This window comes from Pogona vitticeps, chromosome 7 (genome assembly GCF_051106095.1).
Source record: "Pogona vitticeps strain Pit_001003342236 chromosome 7, PviZW2.1, whole genome shotgun sequence".
In the NCBI taxonomy this organism is placed as follows: domain Eukaryota; kingdom Metazoa; phylum Chordata; class Lepidosauria; order Squamata; family Agamidae; genus Pogona; species Pogona vitticeps.
This window is the reverse complement of record NC_135789.1, coordinates 29,734,056-29,755,033: the sequence shown is the minus strand read 5'-3', so window position 1 is coordinate 29,755,033 and position 20,978 is coordinate 29,734,056. Positions and strand designations below refer to the sequence as shown.

Sequence of the window (20,978 nt, the reverse complement as noted above, 5' to 3'; positions counted from 1 at the left end):
CTTCCACTGGAAGCCTTATGCGCCACAGTTTACTATTTAGATCAACCCACCTTCCCTCCGTACACCGTTCTGAGCTCGGCATCCCATGGGTTCAATATGACAGAAAGATGCTTGATGCAGGCTTTAACTCTTGTGGAGGGAGAAGGAATAAGGGACAAAGTGCATGATTGCATGCATGCTCGCCAACTTAGAACTAAAACCCATTGACTTAAATGGAGTATAGGATCACAACCTTTATTGGGCCTTGAAGGCAAATCCAACAGATGATCCCATTTTCGTAAATGGGCTTATGTGTAAGACAGAAGTATGTCTCTTATTTAATTCAGTGTGGGCTGGAGTGACAGTTTACAGCAAGGATGTGGTGTTGGACTACAACCCCCAGCACCCCCTGTATACACAATATGGTAGCTAGGGTCGCTGGGAGTTGTGGTCCAATTGCTTGACTAGGACTTGAGAGATCCAGGTTCAAGTTGCACTGAGCTGTGAGGTGTCCAGTCTCTCTCTCCCTCCCTCCTTTTCCCTCTGTATCCCTCAAGTTGACCTACCTTATAGGAGTGTTGTGAAATTAAAGTGGGGGACTGGGAGAGAGGAGAGGCCTTGCCCGTTACACTGCCTTGAGCTCATTTGATGCGGGTCAGAGTAGACATGTGAACAGTTATAGTAAATAAAAGTCAACATTTTGGGACGCGGTAGTTATTAAATGATTTATTATGCATTCATAACCTGATTTCTTTTCATTAATGGAAACTTCTCAGTTCAATGGAAAATTGGTTTGAAAGACTATGATTGGGGGGAAAATAAATAAAAGTAACATCCAGTTGTTGTGAGGTGCACAGTATGATGTTTTGACAGCATGCGGTGTGGCTTAGAGTTAAACTGTTAATCTATATCCACCTCAGAATCCTGAGTCAATATAAGGAGGAAAACAGGGAAATCCTTCTACATCTTCTCAGGAGTCAGACTTGGTCCCACAGGGTTGGTTGTTGTTTTTTTTTAATTAAAGCAAACATGTTTTTATCTCCTCACCTTTATTACATCATTTTTGCTGACGGGGGGTCGGGTGGAGTGGAAATGCCTTGTTTGGCTTGGGGCTGTAGAGTTAATAAACTGCACTTCCTTCTTTCAGAATCATCAACCTTTATTGCAAAAAAGCTAAACCGGGCGTAACTAATTAGATCTGCTGGCGCATCCGTGCAGCCGGCGAGGAGTAACGTCAAGATGCGCTTGGCGCACAACGCGCGTTAACAACGGGGCTGGAACTTAATCTTGTGCAGGCGGACTCCTGGGAGGTTTAGCTATTCCCACGTCCACCTCTTTGGCTTTCCCGGCTGGCCTCGCCCTTTTCCAGCGCTTGTCGGGTTTAGCGTTTTTACCTTTTCTTGTCTTTTAAACCGGTTTGTTTTTAGTTCTTCCGAGTTCGGTTTGTGGGTTGGGTTTCCATTGTGATCTTTTACGTTTAACCTCCAGAAGGGAAACCAGCCAGAGCAGGGAGTGCCAAGGCCACAAGATGGTGCGGCTGAGAAATAAAACAAAATATCTGTCTTTCTTTCTGAGCTGGTCCCGCAAACCAATGCGATTTGGGTTCCAATTGGGAGGCTAAGAGCTTGGGCACAAAGCTGGAGGGGGGGAGAGGAGATCGACTCGCTCGGATGAGCGGCTGATTCGGCCTGGAGCCGAAGCCCCGCCCAGGAGGGGGCGAAGCCGGAAGTGAGCGAGGGCCCGACCCACGTGGATCCCTTTCCCCGCTCCCGGGCTGAACCATGGAGAGACCGGCGGGCGGGTGCCGCTGCGTCGTTTGCGGGAAGGGCGGCCGGAGCGTCGCTAAATACCGCTGCCCGGCTTGCCGGGAGAGATAGTGAGTCTCAGGCATCGAAGCCCATGATGGGGCTTGGACTACAGCTTCCATCATCCTATCTCGCCCAGGGGATGATAGGCGTTGCAGTACACAGGGGGCATAGCCTCACTTGGGTTGGGAAAGCGGCGTGGGTGGGTTGACATGTGCTTGTCCTGAGTCTTTGTGTATGTTTATTTTTGGAGGGGGTGTCTGCAGGTAAAGATGGGCTGCGTATGGGTAGGAGGAAGAAACGCTTTGTGCGTGCTCAGAGGGGGCAGCCCTACAGTGGGAGAGCTGTGGGTTTGCAAAAAAAAAAAAAAAAGTGCCTTCCCATGTATTTCTTCTTTTTTAAATCTTGGATTAACCTTAAAAGTGCGTTAGGCAATGCGTGGCAAACCTCCCGATGCTCTTGGACGCCCTCTCCCATCAGTCTTCAGCAGTGGGGGATCGTGGGAGTTGGAGTCCAACATCTGGAGAGCCCTGCCTGCCAAACCTTGCCCTCCCTCCCCTTTATCATGAAGTCAGAACCCTAATAAAATCACTTGCAGTCACAGTCAACCTGTATAAGGACAAAACCTGGAATGGGAGGGGGCAGCACGGGGAGAGCACCAACATCTCACATATCATAAAAGAACAAAGGGGGGAAAAGCAAATAAACTGTGAAAAAGTAACATTTTTCAGGTTGGGCGTTCATGCTAGCTTTCTAGAAGGAAGAACGTACAGTATAATCATGTCATGTTGGGTTCTGTGGGAGACCCTAATCAACTTCTGTAACCATCTCCCAGACGCACTCTCATCCCTTCGCCTTTTACTTGCGTCTCCAATCCACTTAATCTTTTTTTGTTCTGTTTCAGCTGCTCCGTGTCTTGCTGCAAGAAGCACAAAGGTGGGTTCAGATCCCCTTGCCCCGTTTTGCGCCACCCCCACCCTGCTGGAGTCCTGCCACTGCAGCTCTCTGGGTGGTGATTCTGAACAGACAGACGGAGAGGATGGCAGGCCTAGTGGTCAGGAACCTGCCCACTCATCCTACGGGGCAGTGTTAGGGTGTCTAGCAGGGCTGGGCAGATGGGGTCCGCTTTGTCCAAGGACTGCAACCAGAAGCCCTCGTGACTAGAGAAAGGACTAAAGCCCTCCATTTGGCAGTAGTTAGGATGACTGCCCTGTGCTCCTTGAGTGGTTTTGTTGTTTATCCAGAGGTACTGAAGTCAAAGGAAACACCCCTGCCACCCCTGATGAATGCCTCCTCCTCCTCCTTAAACCACCATGGTTTCTGCCATTTCCCCCTTGCCCCTCAAATGCTGGGCAGAAATGTTGAAAATCCATATTTTCTGTCATTAATCCCACCAGGTCAGATTGAGGAGGGCCTTGTTTAAGTCTGGCCAAGGTGTAGAGGAGGACCATTTTTGTTCCACTGCAGATCGCATCATTTCAGTTTTTCTGTGCAGCTTGATGGGTTGGGAATCAAAGGATGTCTGGAGAACACCCACTTCCCTGCTTAATTCTGAAGCAGGAGTAAAAGTAGAGGTTCTGTGGTTGACCTCACAGGCTCTAATTTACATCAGCTCCACGTGCAGGAGTGGGCAACATGAGGCCCCCCCAGATGCTGTGGGGCTGGAGCTGGTGGGTCTTGTTGTCGAACACCAGCCAACCTCTCTGAATAGGTATACTTACTCTTTATTGAGTTGTTAATGAAAAATCCACTTTCCCTCCCATGAGCACAAGATACAGCCACCCTGTGAGAGAGGGGGAGTGGTTGCCCCCACAAGGTCACCCAGTGAGTTTTACAAGGACTTGCATTTAGATCTCTGGAGTCCCAATCAATCCCTGAGAGTCTGACCACGATGCCACACCGTTAGTCAGTTCCACGTAAACAAATCAAGCCTGAGCCTGCAGGAGAGACTTTGTGGACAAATTTGCCGAGCCACCACAAAGGGGGCCCAAGCTAGCCTTTATTTTTCACTTTTAATGTTCCTGTTTGGAGTTAATGAGATGTGTTTGGCATTTGAACAGATCATTGCAGGCCCAAAGCAGATCTTCATCCACAGCCTGCAAACACAGATGCTCCCCAGAGTACCTGGAGAGAGAAATCGTTGGACGCTGAAGGTATTTACCACTTCTCTAGCCTGCTTGTTAAAGGAGAGAGTTATGTAGGTTTGTAGTAGTAGCAGAAAACGATTTGAGTTTTTCATTGAGCTTAAGGTAGTCTACAACGCCTTGTTTTCTTCTCAGGCAGAAACCGAGGTGGTTCAGGCTGTGAGAGAGTGACTGGGTGGCCTGAGGCACCCAGTGTTACATGGCTGAATGGGGATTTGAATCCAGGTCCCAAGATTTCTGGTGAAATAAGTTAGCCACACTGACTGCCATGATCATTGCCCTGTTGGATTGGAGCTTGAGTCTTACCTGTTTCAATATTCTGTTGCCACAGTAGCCAGCCAGATGCTGAAATGAAATGAGCCAACATGGGTAGGGGAGTGGCCCTTTCCTGCTTTTGTTTTCCAGAGCACGGAGCCAGATAACCATGCTGCCAAAAAGCAGTGACCAGCCGTCTATGATTTTGTTTCATTCTTGTTAAGGTTGCCACTTAACTCTGTCCCGGTTTTTCCTTAGGAAGCCCTTGGTCTGTGGATGATATCTTGACGGAAGAGGACGATGGCGATAAGGTGCCTCTCCAGAAACTTCAGCTCTTGGGTGAGCTTTCTGGTTTGAAAACGTGGTGGCTTTTATTTGTCCAAACACAAGTTTCCCCTTTTCAGATGCTCACCCATGAAGAGTTTTTTTTTCTTGTGACCCTGCTGCTGGCTCTCTTCATAACTGGAGGCTCAACACCCCCCCCCCCCGGCTCCTTTCCACACAAGCCAGAGCCCCGCTTTTCTGGGATCCTTGATTCATAAGGAGAGAGTACCCGGATGCCATGAGGTCACCCCTTCTTCAGGCTAGCGTTTAATGACGACAGGGCCAGCCATACACGCCTTGGCCCACCTGGCTTAGACGCTCTGACAGCATGACCGAAGAGGGCTTAGCTCCTGTCCGTGTACCTCAAAAGGCGTCTCTCTCTCTCTCTCTCTCTCTCTCTTCTAACCCTTTCTTTCTTTCTTCCCTTTTTTGAAACAAAACCAGAGGAATCAGAAGAACTCAGAGGTATTCTAGGCAACCCCCACCTCCGGCAGCTTCTTCTCAGCGTGGACCGAGCCGAAGACAAGAACGCCCTCCTGAAGACGTGCATGCAGGAGCCCCTCTTTGTCGAGTTTGCCGACTGCTGCCTGCGGACCGTTGAGCCCCCGGAAGGGGAAGGGGAGGAGCTCCCTGGCTGATATTGGGGGAGGAGCCGGTGGGGGCGAGGGGGGTTGCGGTGGGCAGTAAAGAGAACTCCCAGGCTGCCCTTTCGGGGGCAGGCCTGCCCCTCCAAACGTCCACCACCCTGGTTTTGTGGAAAGGGAACTTCTCTTTCTGTGTGTGTTCCGATGCTCCAACCTCTTGTGTTTGAGCCCAAGTCAAATATTTTCAAAGGGCATCCTTTGTGGGGGGAAAAAGATCCAGCTTGTGCCAGGGAATCTTCCAGGTACTCTGGGGGAACACCCCTCGTTAGCTCTCACCAGGCCGTACCCTTTCCCTCCAGCGTTTGCTATAAAAGAAGAGGAACCTTTAGAAATTGGGGGAAAATGCCTGTTGAGTTACAGCTTCCAGATTTCCAACGTGGGCGACTGGAAGACCAAGAGTCGCAGTTTTCTTTTGTTCTTTTGTCCCAAACCTCCCTTCTTTTAGCGCTTGCTCCCAAGTTTGTTGATTCCTTTTCTTCCTCTCTGTTTGAATTTGGGTGGGAGGGACTCCAGTTTCCAGGTCCTTCTGTTTTGTGCAGTCGGGTTGGGGGAAATCACAAGGGAGAGACCATGGATCGGAGCTGACTCCCTGCCAAGGTACGGCCTGCCTGTTCTTGGGAGGACTGAGATGCAATGAACTGGGCTTCCCGACCAGTAATGGAGACAGTGGTGGAAGCGGAATTGAAACAAAATGACGGCTAAGCCTGTAGTAAAATCGTCAAGGTTTATTAAGTCTTGATCTGTAGAAAATTGTTCAGGTCTTTTGAAACCAATCCACCAAATTACAAGGAGCCCCAGGATTAAAAGAATAAAAGACCTTTTACACCACAGGACAAGCAAAAGTATTGCACGGTGAATCTTTGGTACTCTTTCACTCGTTTGGTTTTTGGAACACAGAATGAGAAGTTTGAGGGGAACAGCTGCACATCAGCCTGAGGAATTCTTAAAAGTTATTTTTGGTTGTATCAAGAACAACCTAGTTGTTTAGTAGAGGCAGTTGAAGAATACTGTTAAGAATCTTCTTGATATTAAAAAGGTGACTTTCATTATAAATCCAAAACCGTGGTATGAATTTCCTTGCCTTTTTTTTAAACAGATGATGCCACCCTACCCCCATCCACCACCAAAGGAAAATAGCTCCTGTGTCCTCTTTGTAGGTAACGTCACTGTAAAGGCATGGTTTTAAAAACATGTGAACTCTCTAAATGTGAATGGATGAGCTTGGATCTTGATTACACAGTTGGTTTCCCAAAGTCTGAGGCTGCCTGCACAGTTCTAGAGAAAAATGGGCATTAAAACAGAGAAGAGAAGGAGGTGGCTTGGCTGGCAGAGTTGAAAGTGCAATAAATAAGACATAGAGTGCCCAGGTCCACGTTCAAGCAGAGAGCAGCTCACACTGGTCCAGGAGAATCTGGTTGAAGCCGGTGATGGTGCTGCCGTGAATGTGTGGCCTGGTGTCAGCATAAAGCAGCGGGGACTTCTTGCAGTGGAATTTGATGGAGCCCTGGGGAAGAAAAGCAAACTTGTGTTAGGGTCTAGGCAAAGGCCAGGCATTCGGCTTCTGAACTTGTTCAGTTATTAGCACCCCAGGTCCATCACGCGGACGCTGCCACAGTATGGGGTTTTCTTTATCTACGTGTCCTCCTTTGTTGCATGGCTGGGAAGTAACCAGACTTAATTTGCAACTAGGTTGATTGTACCATGCCTCGGAGGAAGACTTGCCAAAGACACACATTCCTCTTGATGTTGAGGTTAGCGCTTGTCAAGACATACAAGCCATTGAAACAAGATGGGTGCAAAAGGGAGGGCAATACTTTGCTGCATAAACCACGTGGGATGAAAGGTATGAAGGGTGGTTTTTCTAGCTGTCAGGGGAGGGGCCCCGGTCCTTTGGGGACTCTTGTGGCCCTTACCTGAGGGATGGCTCTGATGGAGATGACGCCAGGCACCGTGGGCTTGGTCTCTGCCTTGCACCAATCCTTCTTCTGCAGGACGCGGAGGCACATCAGGAGCGCGGCCTCTCTCTGGAGCCCCCCTCCCGTCACGGGGGCACTTGAGAGGACAAGCCCGAGAGGCCAGAACTGGATTATGGCACCTAACGGCCACGGCTTTTCCCATTCGCGCCGAGTCTGGCTTGAGGAAATGGCTGCTCCAGAGGAAGCAAGGAGGGGTTTTCCATTGGTCTCGTCCAGTTCCTCCGCAGCCAGCATGTTCATCTTGGCCTGTGGGAGGCGAAAAAGGATTCCAGACGTGAATAAGGAAACAGGAAGAGTTGAGGGGTAGGTGTGCTCTGAATTAATCATGAATGGTATGCTGAGGACCTGGGATAATTGGCAGGTAAAAGGTGGTTTTCAGGCTACCTCCGGGTCTGATAACATCAGCCATCACTAAGAGCAGTCATGAGGGCCGGAAAAGTTTCTATTCCTTTATTTTTTCTGTGGGGAAAATGTTCTAAAATACACTGTTTTCCTAATCACAGTGCATATTGTTCCAAAATTGTAACCTCATGTTTTTGATGAAACTTCCCAAGGAACCCTCAGCACGCTGCACTTTCAGTAGACTACTAGTTGGTTAACCATTTTTAATGCACCTCATGCTTTGTAAAATGTAACATGGAGGGAGCTAAGCGATTCCGTTGCATGGCTCAAATATTCACAAGGTTTTCAACAGAAATGATTTCCACTTCAAAGTTTGGCTTTATTTAACCAAGACATTGGGCAAAGCCATCCTGTAGTGGGAGTATGCTAAACCACATTAACTGGGCCTTACTGGTTTCATTTTTAAGCAATTCAAATGCCTTTGAAATGCTTAAGCATCCTATTAATTTTTGATTTTCTAAAATTCTGCATATAGATCTAAATACAAGTCGACCTGACATATTATTAAAATGGGCTCTGTCTAAATCTATTTCATGGTTAAGAAATTTGAAAACAAACACTGTCAGCTGATATAAATACTTGTTGGTTAGGAAAATCCCAGTCTTGCTTCGGTGCTCCTGTATGCCCACCTCCGGTTTAATTCTAATCTACGGAATTAGAAAACATTTCCAGAAAACTCCAGGATGCTTCCTCGTATAGAATTTGCTTAAAACCCCACTGCTGCTATTAAAGCATGGGAGTGCGGCAACCCCAACTGCAGGGGGTCCAATACAGATGGTCGCTTCATGTCATTGCTTCTGCTCTTGCGGCTGTTTACAGAAGTTACTTCTGCTTTGATTCGCTGGGGGTGGGTGAAGACGTGACACCTCCCAGCACCCCTCCTGTGGAGTTCCCTCCAGGCATTTTGGACTCCAGCCTCCCTCGGTTTAGCCAGCATGAGAGGGGTCGGTCAACGTCTGTTTTCCTGCTTAAAAGCTGCCACTCAGGAAGGGGCTTTATCCTTTTCATCTCCCTGGCCACGTGTGGCTCGCTTACCTTCCATGTCTTCCAGGCCCGTTTAATAACGGTAGCGGCCCTTTGTAGTCTCCGGAAGCGATTCCTGGCTAGCCACGAGCGGATGGCTGAGGAAGGTGGTAGGAATGAAGGAGAGAAACGGGGTCAAGGAAATCTGCTGGGGTCTGCCCGGGCCTCTGGAACTCCCCCTTCCTTCTCACCTGGCTCCCCTTTTCCTTCTCACCTGACTGGATGATCGTGGCTGAACGGCTCTCTTTAGCCAGCTTCTGACGCTTAAATCTCCGCCAGCAACACTGGATACAGAATGCTTTCTCGGACAAGAAGCCAGCCCTCTGCGCCTCGAGTAGCTCCAGCTGCAAATTTAAAAAAAAATAGTAACAATTTGAAACCTCTCTTCGCAGCCGTGAAGGCTCTGAATCTGCTTCTCAAAGATTCCCAGGATGTGAATCTCTGAGAACAGAACGGCACAGAGTCACATTTTGGGCGAGACCCATGCTGGCCCAATTCCTGAACCACCAGCTTCTTTTCTCATCACGAGCATTGCTTACCATGGAATTTGTCAGAAATACTTTGGTTTTGCCACAGTAAACCGGTGCAGTAACACAGGACTTGCCCTCGGCAGGTTTAAGGGTTGCAGCGCTGGGGCCAATGCCCCGCAAGACTTCCTGGATGGTATGGCGTAGAGGTCGGCCTTCCTCTTCTGCAGGAGGAGTCACACACCCCCGCACCCGAGGAGATAAGAAAGGGGAAAAAATGCCAATTATAATAGTGTGCTAGAAAAAGGTACCACATCCTTGGGAAAGTTAAGACCACAACACTCTCTCACATGCACACAAGCAGTATAATCAGTATTCACACTGACTTCTCAAGACCGGAAAAAGGAACTTTTCCACGCTGCTCTGAGAAATGAAACCCCTGCTGGTTGTCACCTGAAAGCCAGACAGCGCAGAAAGAAGGAAGAGCCTGGCCCTGAAATGTCACTCTTGGCCCATACAGTGAGGTTTAAATCCGCCAAATGGGAGCGTTTTAGTTCTAGCTTTAAAAACTCTTATCGCGTTAATCCCGACCAGGGAAGAGGGCTGCTGTCTCACTTCATTCAGAAGGCCCAGACCGAAGCTTACCTTTTGCCAGCTGGTCTGGTTCTATAAGAGCAAAGAGAAAGAAGGGAAGCCGGTTGCTTGGAAGAGAGTTTTCTGTAGAGGAAAGCAGGTTTGGCAAGAGGAGAAGAATCCAGGGAGAGCTAGAGAGACCAAAAAGCACGAACGTGAACAGAGAACACCCCAAGAAAAATAACAACACTTCTCTCCAGAGACAGCATCTCTGAGGTTTTGTGGGGTTTTTTTTTAATGCAACGGTGACAGTCCTCCCGACCTTCCAGTTTTGACACTGGCACATAACAGTTCTTTTTTAAAGTGAAAAATGGGAATTAGGTTGTTAGGGGTGTGTGGCTGCTGCAGTGAGAGCCCAGGTGGGGGGCATAGATGTCCTGCAGGCTGCACTTCGCTCACTCCTGCTTAACCTAAAAGTGAGAGACTGTCAGAAATCTCATCTTTCAATACAACTTTCTCTGCTTTTTCATAGGATCACAGGCATAGCAGACAGTATGAAAGTGAAAAGAGAAAAATGAAAAATGAAAAAGACAGAAGTATGGAAGCGCCAACTTGGAACGTCCTGTTAATTTCAGACATATTCCATGCTACAATGGAAAAACTTTTAAGTTTCAGAACATACCATTTCCCAAAACTTGGGGAAAGCCATTTTCTTGATGTCTTGTGGCTTCTGAGCTCCACCTTTGTGATTTTTTAAGCATGCCATAACGTTCCAGAAAGCTTCCAAAGGAAATCCTGCCCGAAGTGGAGAAGGAAGAGATATCAGCCTAAGAGAGTAATAAAGACGTAAAGGCTATGAAGGAAAGCACAAGGGCAAAATTGTAACACCTATGTTTGCACAACCCACGGCTTGTGATGCATGAACTTGCCACTGCTAATGAGACACTTTGTTAACCAGCCACAAACCACAACCTGCTGTTGGGTTAAGAACTCTGGCTTACCCACCATGTTCTTGCAGTGTCTGAAACCACAATCGCAACTTATCCTTGGCTTTTTTTCCTTGCCCCTGAAACAGAAGCTGGCAAAAGGGGCTAAAAAGAAACCAGCAGTGAGGGAAACAAGCCATGGTTTGTTTGGTTGTCTGTCATGGCTTAAGCCTCCAACCATGGTTTATTATGAGTGGTGAATACATCTAATGTTACAGAAGTCTCAAATGGGAATAAGTGAAACTTTATTTGTGTGTTCTTACCTAATTGGAAAGCCAGCAGCACTGATGTTGATAGTTTCCACAATGCCACAAGCCTCCAGCTGACGCAGAACCTGAGAGGAAAGGGTGGTTTTAAAGAAAGATGCACTCTAGCGACCAGAGAAATGGGTTCCAAAATCAAAAAAGTGCCTAGTCTGAACCTCACCAGGCTCTTAGCCTTAGCATTTACATCTGCAAAATGGGCAACAACTGCACAACAGAAAGAAGCAGGGGAGAAAGATGTTGTGGGACTGCATCCATGCCCAGTCGATGACAGAAAGGAATTTCAAAAGAAAAAAAGGGTTTCGGGGTGCAAAAGGGTGGAATGCCCTGAAGGTTCTGACGGGGTTTGCAAACGGCACATCCCTGCAGGACCTCAACCCGCTCAGCTTTCCGTGTTTGTTCAACAAGTCTAGTGCTGACGGCTGGTCCCAGAGTGACAACCTGTACATCGATGTCCAGCACCAGAGACCAAGCTCACCTTCAGACACTCAAGGGTCTGAGAGGATTATTACCTCATCTTTTTGGAAAAGAGCTGCTTGGCAATCCGTATTGGGCTTGATGCACCTGATGTAGTGTGGGGTAGTGCTGTTCAGGATCCCCACCAGCTGTTCAAGGGAACCCTATGAGCAGAAAGAAAGAAAGAAAGAAAGAAAGAAAGAAAGAAAGAAAGAAAGAAAGAAAGAAAGAAAGAAAGAAAGAAAGAAAGAAAGAAAGAAAGAAAGAAAGAAAGAAAGAAAGAGAAAGAAAGAAAGAAAGAAAGAAAGAAAAGGCGGCTGTGGTCAGTCTTCTCAATACTGAAAATTAAACCAGGTTCTGGTTTCAAGTCAAGTTTCTAGTCCATATGTTGTGAAACTGTGTTCTATCAGGATTCTTGCACTCTACAGGATTGTTCAAAGAGTACTTATGCAGAAGTTCAGTCATTTAAATTTTTGTTCACTTACTACACTCCTATATTTCCACTAACAGTAAAAAGTAATTGTTTCAAGTTTCTCATTCATTTAAAGAGGCTGATTCTTGTGATGTTTGCTCTTTGAGAGATTTTCTGTCTAGTCACCCTGATGGGTCTTTGAATGTACAGAGACCATGATGAAGAAATAAGTTACTTTTAATTAACATAATTCACCCTGAGAGCTACAAGCTATGGCCTGTGGTGCAAAGCACACCAAGCCCTTCTGCCTTATGCCCATGGCTTCCTCTGCTGAGAATCTCAGTTTTCATTTCATTTTCAAAATATGGTTGGGTAGCTTTTCGTTTCCAATACAGTCCTTTACCCTTGACTGTGGCAGAGAGAAGCTGTCGGAGGGAAAAGGAAAAGATACCGGAGTGTGCTTTGCCGTGCTTAAATCTATTTTTAAAATCCCCCAAAGGGACAAACCTTGAATTTGGAGACCACAGTGGCAACGGCTGGCTTCGTCTGAGTCTTGACATTGCTGTTGTTTGCTTTTTGGCTCGGTGGAAATAATTTCTGAAGCAGAGGATCTTGGGAGCGCTGCAGCAGCTGAATCAATTCTGGGGGGACAGGGTCCTTTTTTTGAACAACAAACACATCATTGTAAATATTTGTTGTGTTTAACAGTAAACAAAGACAGTCAGCAGGGCCAAAAATGAAATGTTTCCCATCTCTGCATCTTCTTTCCACTCCATTTCCCTTGGTGCTGCACAGTCTCTCTCCCCCCCTAAAAAACCTCAGGCGGTAAGGCCTTGTTTCCCGGGGCGGCACCCTCCCAGCCCTCAAGTCTCTCTCTCGAGGGGATTTGTGGACAAGGAAAGTTTACTGAGCTTTACCTTGTTTTTCTCCACCATGCCTTCCACCTGATAGCAGACGTTGCCCGCGTAATGGGAAATGACAAAATTTGGCTCCTTTCGAAACCTGTCCTGGCTGACACACGGGTTATTGGGAAAAGCCAGCTCGATCCGGCTTTGGAGCTGCCTGGCATCAGAGAATCTGTTGAGGCGACATTCCTGTCAAAGAAGAGGAGAAAGCTGACAACAACACATAGACCTTCCTTTTTTTCACTGCCGAGACCTGCTCGCCCCTCTGCCTCTTGCTGCTCCAGCCCAAACAAGAAAGGAAATTTGGAGGCCACAAACAGTTTTTCAAAACAAATTAGCCAACAGGTGGTGACCGTGGTAAGGAGAGAAGAGAACAAGAGCAGATGATGGCAGTCAGGAGGGAGGCTCAGAGGAGGAGGGAGGAGGCACCTCACCATCTCAGCCTCCCTCGGTCTCAAAACAGGGCGCATGGCTCTGTTTTCCACTCACAGGGAGGTCAGACTTCTCTCTGCCTCGCCCTTCGTTGATCACCATTCTGGCTTTATGCCTCAGCAAGATACAAACTAGGGCTTTCCCACTTTTAGTTCCTACGTGGGGCTTTTGACCTGTTATACAATCGGCTCACCCGTGAATGGTCCAGCACAACGTTGAGACTGACGGACGCATGGTTGCCCAACTTGTGAGCAAATCAGGCAAAGCCTGGACATGGAAACCAGAACATGGGACTCACCTCATTGAGCAAGGAGAAGATGCTAACAGGAGCGCCTTCTATCACGTCCAGACAGTTTTGATTATCCTGGTAGTTGACGAAAGACCACTGGAGACCTTCTGTGGTGTATTCTTCCTGTGGGGGAAGTGCACACAGTGGGGTGAGGGAAGAGGAAGACCCTAGGGCCAAGCTCCCCACCTCACATCAGCCGGTGCAGGACGGCCTGATGGCAGAATCCCCAGAAGGGCCTTTACCTGCTGGGCCTTCAGAAAGTGGCCGACAAAATGCTGCTGAAGCTTTTCGTTGGCGTAGTTGATGCACAGCTGTTCCAAGTGGTTGTCGGAAAAGGATTCAAAGCCATAAACATCCAACAGACCTGGGATGGGTTCGGGCGAGGTTGTGGTAGGAGGCGGGAGGAAAAGAGACACAGGGTTCAGGCAGCATTTTCCCATTCTGCCACTCTGAACATCAGCCCTTTCCATCCATCCCACAAGGAACATGACACAAAAGTATACCCTTCAAAGTCCACGTACTGTCTTCTCTTTTCATGATTTTTCTTTCCTTCCAGAAAGACAATTCGTAGGGACTTTGGAACAAACTGTGGGGGCTCCTACGCCTCTTTCAAACTCTTTATTGCTTTTGTGCTGAGCCCTGAAGACCAAAAGCCTAAAGAAGAGACTTTGATCTTTAGTCCTCTTGGAAGGCTCCCCGGGGGACCCTTTTTCAGGGTCCCACGTGCTTTTATTAAACAAATAAAGGAAGGTTATAAGAATGACTGAACGCTTGGTGCCAAACCATTTCTGTTCCTTCTATTTATAAACTTCCATTATAGTTTTATTGAAAGTAACAAGAACTGTTTGGCACAACGTCTTAATACTTGTTGCAGTTGTTGTTTACATTATACACATAATGGCTAGAGAGGGTGCAGAATTACAGTTTATACATGTTTAGGATAGAGCAGTGGTTCCCCGCCTTGGAACACCCATCCCGGTGTTCTTGGACTGCAGTTGCCAAAAGCCTTCACTTCCAGCTGGGCTGGCCAGGATTCCTGGGAGTTGCAGCCCAAGAACACCGGGGTGACCCAAGGTCTGGAACCACTGGTGCAGAGTGTAAGCAATTCTGTCAATGGCCTGCAGAGAACTTGGCACCCTAGAAAGCACACCTCCACTAACTGGTAATGTCATCAATGGCCTGCATGCAAGGGGGGGAGGTTTGACAAAAAGGTACCTATGAAACTGCTCCACACGGAAGGCTCTGCATAGATACTTCCATTTATCACGGCCACCAGCCAGTCAAAGATCCTGTAGCAAAAACAGAATGTGGCCCGCCTCCTGTCAGCTGCAGAAAGCGGTGGAGCCAAAGGGGGCTGGGGGTCACGGTCTTGTTCACCTTACGCTCCATTTGCAGACTCAGCTTTGGGCAAGTCCAAGGACAGAACGCGTACGCAGCACACAGGCAGAGAAACGCAAACCATCCCAGATGCGGAAGGGAAAGGAACAGCTCGGGCGGAGGTTGGCCTCTTGAGACTTAGAAGCCTTCCTTCTTTATTGCCATCTCTCACAAAGCACATGACCCGCAGGGACCCAGCTTTAGAGGCAAACTGTGCGGCTACAGGGAGTGTCCTGATGGGTGACGGGATCTGAGATTTTATTCCTCCATCCGTGCCTACGGCAGAACTTGGAAACCCAGGAGTCAAATCCCGATGGGGCTAGGACGGCGAATGCTCTCTCGTCCAGGCTGATCTACCCCACAGGGCTGGTGTACGGGGTGCAAAGAAGTTTGTGAGTGGGAGGAAGGGCCGGACACAGCGACATATCCCAAGGGGAGCACCAAAGCATTTACCTGGCGTAAATCACTTTGGCCAAGCAGTCTCTCCTCGTCTCACATTCTCCTTTGGGGCAGGCCTTCTTGAAGACCTGCCGTTGTTTGCCAGCTGTGATCGTACGGATCCTCAGTGTTTCCAGCAGCTCATCTTCCACCACTTGTAACAACCTGGAAGCAGTCTTTGCGAAAACTGTTTTTATTCATTAAAAACAACAAAAGCAACAGGTTATTTAATTTTACCTAATTATAACATATTCTAAGAGGCATAGGATTAAGAAATAAAACAAAAGGCTCTTTCAGCTGCCACTCAATAGCATCCCCTTTGCTGTTTCAGACTCTCCCACCTTCTCACCTCTGGGCATCAATTCCAGCTGGATGCCAAAGAGAGGGAGAGAAGGCGACCCGGCGTCTCCACTTCAGACTGGCCCCCTTGGGCCCTTCCTTTCCCGTCACCAAGGAAAAAGGTTCCAGACAGGCCCCTGGAACTGTTTCCAGCCAGCGGGTCATGATAAGACCTGAACTGTCTCCCACCTCCACACACACCCCTACCCGCTCCCTATGTTTCATGCTGCTAATTTTCAATTTATTTATTTAAAATATTTTTGCCCCTTTCTTCTTAAAAGCTGATGGCAAGGAAGATCCCAGACTTTACTGGCTTTTCTTTCTTTATTTCCTTTTTTGCTTCGGAGGGTTAGGAATGCTTTGTGCCAATACTTCAGCCTCATTGCTGTATTCACAAGGAGATTCTAAAACTAAAGCCGCAGACAAGAAAGGATCTTGCATTTCTCACCTCCAACACCATCTTTGAGTTCACAAGGCTGTGACTCATCCTCTGACTCAGAAAAGTGGATGTTGCCTACGTGGAGCAATCCTGCCAACATCTGTAACGGGGAGACGGTGTTATTCAGCACTGAGGAACAGGCAGGTGGGATGTTTCGGAGAAACACACACCCAGCTTTCCAAATATTCCTGGAGGAAAGGGAGAGGAAGCCACTGATACTCCTTGAAGGTTTAAGCCAGATGTGGGGGATCTGATTCACTCTGGAAAACCTCCACGCACTGCGATTCCCTTCTCAAGCAAGGTGAAAGGCTCATGTGTGAGTGGCATTGCCAGTGTTCCCACGCCGCCACCCCCCAAAACCAGCAGTGAAATTATAATACCTTTCAGTTTTTAAAAAATGTGAAATAAATGTATTTTGGGATGGGGTACAGCCCATGGGAGACCCCTTGGCAAAATTACCTTGCCCATCTTTGGCATAAGATGATCAGTGGAAAAGCAGGACTACGATTTCCTTGGAGGTTTCTTGAGGAAAAGGTACCCGGGAGTCCTTAAGGTCTGTCCCAGGCCTGCCTGCTAGTTATCATCATGGTTTAAAACAGAAGAACCCAACCCTTGTCAAAGCGTGTTTGAACTGACCTTGAAAATATTATTCTGTGTGCAGCTGTCAATTCCTAAGTGGGACATGGCCTCTCTTGTCACATCAAAGCAGTCCTCTGGTGGGGGGGGAGAGAAAGACATATACATCACCTCTCTCAGAACAACATCCCCAATGAGACAATAAGGTGATTCTGCCTTAATGCTACAGCATAGCTTACAAAACTTTAATGTATAAAACCCAGCCAGTTTGTGAGACCTAAGCATGGCTTGTTGCGATGCCTGGGCTTATAGCCCAGGACAAACTGGGGTTTCTGAGTGGCTGCCAACCACCATGGGAAGATGTGAACAGGTGAACAAGCCATGCACTGCAAGCAACGGGTTTTGCAAATTTATAGTTTGGCGTCATTTGCAAATTAACAAACTATGATTTCCTCAGAGGTTTCTTGAGGAAAAGGTACCTGGGAGTCCTTAAGGCAGAGATACAAAATATAAAGGCATCTTTGGTTGAACATAAATCATGGTTTGGAATCATATGACAGTGCAAGGTACGGTTTGAGCTCCACTAATTTACATAAGTTTTTTTAAATCATCCTTTCCTTATCCTTTTTATGCTGACTTGGTATCTTCTCAGAGCTTTCCCCAAAGTTTCTGTCTAATGCTTTGTTGCTGGTGTTGTTTTTTAACAGAACTTTAAAGAAATAACAATGGTTTTGCTTTCTTTGTTCTTAAAACTTCCTCCTCTTTTACTTTAAAAGGCTCAGGGTGGTTTATAACATTTAGATTTTTCAACTGTACCTTCTAGAGTTTTCTTAGAATTTGGCAGCCAGGAGAATTCTGTGCCTTCAAGGAGACTCCATTCTTGTCGTTCTTCTAGGGTGGCGCCTTTTGCAATCTGGAAGGGGAGAGAAAAGCTCATCTCGTCTCCAGTCGTATTCTAACCAGTAAGGAGTAGACCAGTAATGAAGGGGGAAAGAAACAACGAAGAGAGGCAGGAAGGGGAAATCGTCTTGCTTACAAGTGCCACACTTCACACATCCTTACAAAACAATGGTTTGCCTAGGTTTCATAAATTCCTTCCCATGACTGAAGGAAAACAATTTGGCCATCATCCCACCCCAAGTCATACCTGACCCAAACCATGTTTGTGTGCTCTTCAATAAAATTCTAGCACTAATACCTTGTTACATACAAACCATGGTTTATCAACTGAAATGTGACAATAAACTAAGTTAAACCGAACTAAGCTTGAAACCATCCAGTATCAGTTTTGGGTAAACAAAAAAATAAGGGAACTTGGGGAGGAGAAAGATGATCAGGACAGGAGGAACCCCTCCCCACATCAAAAAGCCATTCCCCCTCACCTTTCCGGCATGCACCTAGGGTGGGTGGTGGCGGCAAGCTGGCCTTTGGGTTTTGCCTCCCCATCCCTAGGGGGAGCTTGCTGTGTGAAACTACAGTAGGATTCGAAGGACTAGGATCCTCAGTGAAAGACGAAAAGGTTGATGTCTCTTGCGCAGCCTCCAACCCACAAACCCAAAATGGAACCGTCACGAGCCTGAATTAAAAATCAACAGACATGTTGATGGCACTGACCTGGTAAAAAATATGGAAATTCCTCTCCTGTGGGGCTTGATAGGCAACCCTTGTTTTTTCCAGCAGGAATGTCTGAATGGAAGCACTGGTTAGAAGCTGGGATCTGGAGAAGGTCAGGATTGAACACAATGATAAATCCACCCTAAGACTCTGCCCCTGGAAGGTGAGCCCCCAAGAATGTCTCTGGACCAGACTTCGGCTCTAAGGCTGAAAGTGTGGACCTGGGATGACAAGCACGTGGAAGTCTCCTTGTTTCATCTCCACACCATTCCTTAGAGCCCCACCAAGATTTCTGTCCCTCGGAAGTTCTGTATCAGATTACATGATACTTCCGCTGCCCAGCTGTTAAAATCGGTGCATATTTCAGCCCACACTTTCCTAGGACACACATTGTTTTTTTTGTCTATTTTATAAGGTCACACATTTCACTCACTGAACAAAACAGGTTTTGTATCTCCTTTTAGCTCTGTATATTTATGTGCGTATAAAGGGAAAAAGCAGAGAGAATGTGATGCCTGTCATTTATACACACTTCTGTTGATGTAGACTGGAAACCAGATACTGTACATTTTAAATTTTTCACTATCCCCCCACCTTCCTGTTTTATTTCCAGAGAACTTGGCACCCTATAAAGCACATCTCTTGTAACTGGTAACGCCATCGACTGCTAGTTCGCGGCAATATAGGTGGGCTTTTAAAAGTCATACCTGTTTAACTGAAGCTGGATGTATTTCCCAAAACGGCTGCTGTTGTTGTTCCGCAGCGTACATGCGTTCCCTGCAAAATAAAGCCTGAATGGGAAACCGGGAAGGTACCCCCCCCCCAATTCCAACAGAATAAAGGGGACAACACGAATCGGTGTGGTTCTTCCCCTTCGTAGGAGTCAAAGAGGCTCATGCAGACCAGATGTCGTCCAAATGGGAAGGATGGCCATCCCTCTAACACCACAGGAGCTCTGAGATCAAGCAGGCGAGCTGTGAGCAACTATGTTCACAACTTACCTACAATTTTTTTTTACACACTGTAGTGGCCGAGATCCTGTTCCTTAGTTACGCCTGCAAAGGTGACTTGCAGTGGCTTCTAACTGCCAATTAAGAAATCCCCACTTGGATTTCTGTGTGTGCGCCAGCCTTCTGCAGGCATAACTAAGCAACAGGATCCGAGGCCACACGTATCTAGAAAGACACTCAGAGCAGCTGATCTGTTAAAAAAGGACAAGACAGTCCCTTATCTCAGGCTTACCATGCAAAAAGACACAATACAGAAGATGGAACAAGGATGAGGAAGGAAAAAAGAGACAGGTGAGGTTTTTTTCTGAATTTGCTAGATGGTTGCCACTTTTCTCATCTATTTAGATTTGTAACATGGGTAATGCTGGCCTGCAATATCTTTCCTGCCAACTGTAAAAACTCAGAAGTGTCATCTTTGGTAAGTTTAATGGTCTGGCATCATATGTGAATCATCAAATCGTGCTTCATAGTTGGCCAGAGGAACAGATTCCAGAAAGCACATTTCTTACAAGTTTATACATAAACTCTACTTTGTGCTAATCCTGGTTTGGAGTGACATCAGAACTGACTGGCTATTGTTACAGACACCACTCTAAGGGAAGCACCGCATCCAGAGATAGGAGTGTTGAGCAAATGAAAAATAAAAGGAAGCAGCTGAAAGATTGTGGTTTGGCTGTTGTACCAATTATGGTTTCACTTCAATCCATGGTTAACCTAAACTGCAGTTTAATACAGTTTGAGTGCTGAGCTGTTGTATTGACAGCTGTGTATTTCTTGTTTCTCAAATAGACATCCTTACCAAAAGCTTCCATCACAGGATTGGAGTCCAGCACTCTCCTCTCTATTCTTTCCACGGTTATGCTACCTTTCGGAACAGCAGACGAAGCAGCCACGGTAGCATAGAATTTCATCAGGCAACGAGATGTCCAGGTCTAGAAACAGAGCTTGGGGTATAAGCCACTGCTTGACAATAACTTAGTCAGACATTCATGTGAAAGAGAAGAAAGACGGCTTTGGCAAGGTCATGCGAAGAGCGTCTACATTATGGGATTGTTTATACATACAAAATGATTTGCAGATGCCACTCAGCCCCAAATGGCCAACACAGCCCACCCCTTTCCCTTGTTTTTGTACGACAGCAAAGTTCAAAAGCAGCTTTCCATTCAGTCAGAATTGTGATCTGTCTAACTGGAGCTACTTATCAAACCAGTATCACTCCACTCATAATAAGTCAGTGGGTGTCCCTTCCAAATACTGTGGAATTACAACTCCCATCCACCCCAGCCAGCACAGGCACTGGTGAGGAATGCAGAAAACAGCACTTCCAAAACATCTGGACATGTCTTGCCTACCCTTGCACTAAACCATGGTTTATGTTAGCAGTAGTTTATGCTAGCTCCAGTTTGTTTCTTTAAACATGAATTGTCCCACAAATGACCACAGAAACGTCTCTTTCTTCTACCCATTTTTGGTTTGTTTCTCTCTAGCCACATTCATCAGGTCTTCTGCCAGGTGAGCAGCTGCAGAAACAAACCAAGGCAAAGGCGCAGATCTGACTTGAGATATAACTATGCCGTGGCTTAAACAAGCCAGAATGTGTAAAACCAATAACAAACCACAGCCCCCTAACGTGAATTGTAGCTGGCTTACAAATTATGATTTCTTTGCAAGAACAGGATCAGATCCGACATGAAGTGACAATGCAACAAACCACAACCACAGGCTACTTGGCATTATATTCCAACCTGGCCGATGATTAGAATCAGACTCATTTTTTCTGAGTTCAGATAAAGCAGAAAAATCTGGTTTACTTTTTTAAAAAAACACCAGAGAACAACTCCCTGTGTTTG

The 20,978-nt window shown here is 46.9% G+C and overlaps 2 protein-coding genes across 7 annotated transcripts in view; one reads left to right on the top strand and one right to left on the bottom strand.

Annotated features, from left to right (window-relative positions):
* The first annotated feature begins 1,696 nt into the window (after positions 1-1,696).
* On the top strand, positions 1,697-6,211 carry ZNHIT3 (zinc finger HIT-type containing 3). Its single transcript, XM_020786903.3, has 5 exons — positions 1,697-1,855; positions 2,689-2,720; positions 3,845-3,937; positions 4,442-4,522; positions 4,952-6,211. Exons 1-5 carry the CDS (start codon positions 1,761-1,763, stop codon positions 5,143-5,145), a joined length of 495 nt encoding a protein of 164 aa, XP_020642562.3. The 5' UTR covers positions 1,697-1,760; the 3' UTR covers positions 5,146-6,211.
* The window catches only part of MYO19 (myosin XIX), a 27,638-nt gene continuing 12,521 nt past the window's right edge, over positions 5,862-20,978 (bottom strand). For 3 of the 6 annotated variants that reach the window (XM_078379279.1, XM_078379278.1, XM_020786892.3), the window contains 20 exons: positions 19,928-20,060; positions 18,826-18,895; positions 18,119-18,221; positions 17,321-17,417; positions 16,565-16,641; positions 15,938-16,028; positions 15,166-15,337; positions 14,551-14,624; positions 13,578-13,699; positions 13,345-13,458; positions 12,627-12,803; positions 12,217-12,366; positions 11,354-11,461; positions 10,842-10,912; positions 10,275-10,387; positions 9,092-9,243; positions 8,767-8,896; positions 8,565-8,650; positions 7,065-7,373; positions 5,862-6,655 (listed from right to left, as the gene is read on the bottom strand). In XM_078379279.1, coding sequence (XP_078235405.1) covers positions 6,527-6,655; positions 7,065-7,373; positions 8,565-8,650; positions 8,767-8,896; positions 9,092-9,243; positions 10,275-10,387; positions 10,842-10,912; positions 11,354-11,461; positions 12,217-12,366; positions 12,627-12,803; positions 13,345-13,458; positions 13,578-13,699; positions 14,551-14,624; positions 15,166-15,337; positions 15,938-16,028; positions 16,565-16,641; positions 17,321-17,417; positions 18,119-18,221; positions 18,826-18,895; positions 19,928-20,060 — 2,478 coding nt within the window. In that variant the 3' untranslated portion in view covers positions 5,862-6,526. Of the gene's footprint in view, positions 6,656-7,064; positions 7,374-8,564; positions 8,651-8,766; positions 8,897-9,091; positions 9,244-9,664; positions 9,784-10,274; positions 10,420-10,841; positions 10,913-11,353; positions 11,462-12,216; positions 12,367-12,626; positions 12,804-13,344; positions 13,459-13,577; positions 13,700-14,550; positions 14,625-15,165; positions 15,338-15,937; positions 16,029-16,564; positions 16,642-17,320; positions 17,418-18,118; positions 18,222-18,825; positions 18,896-19,927; positions 20,061-20,978 lie in introns of those variants that run through there. The other 3 variants (XR_013538078.1, XM_078379280.1, XM_078379281.1) reach the window with 3 other exon arrangements.

What these genes read in the sequence shown, in the direction of transcription:
- ZNHIT3 (XM_020786903.3), top strand. Translation starts at nt 1,761, where the DNA reads ATGGAGAGACCGGCGGGCGGGTGCCGCTGCGTCGTTTGCGGGAAGGGC. An exon ending in CCGGCTTGCCGGGAGAGATA is followed by an intron (nt 1,856 to 2,688) that starts GTGAGTCTCAGG and finishes GTTCTGTTTCAG; the next exon opens with CTGCTCCGTGTCTTGCTGCA. An exon ending in TTGCTGCAAGAAGCACAAAG is followed by an intron (nt 2,721 to 3,844) that starts GTGGGTTCAGAT and finishes GCATTTGAACAG; the next exon opens with ATCATTGCAGGCCCAAAGCA.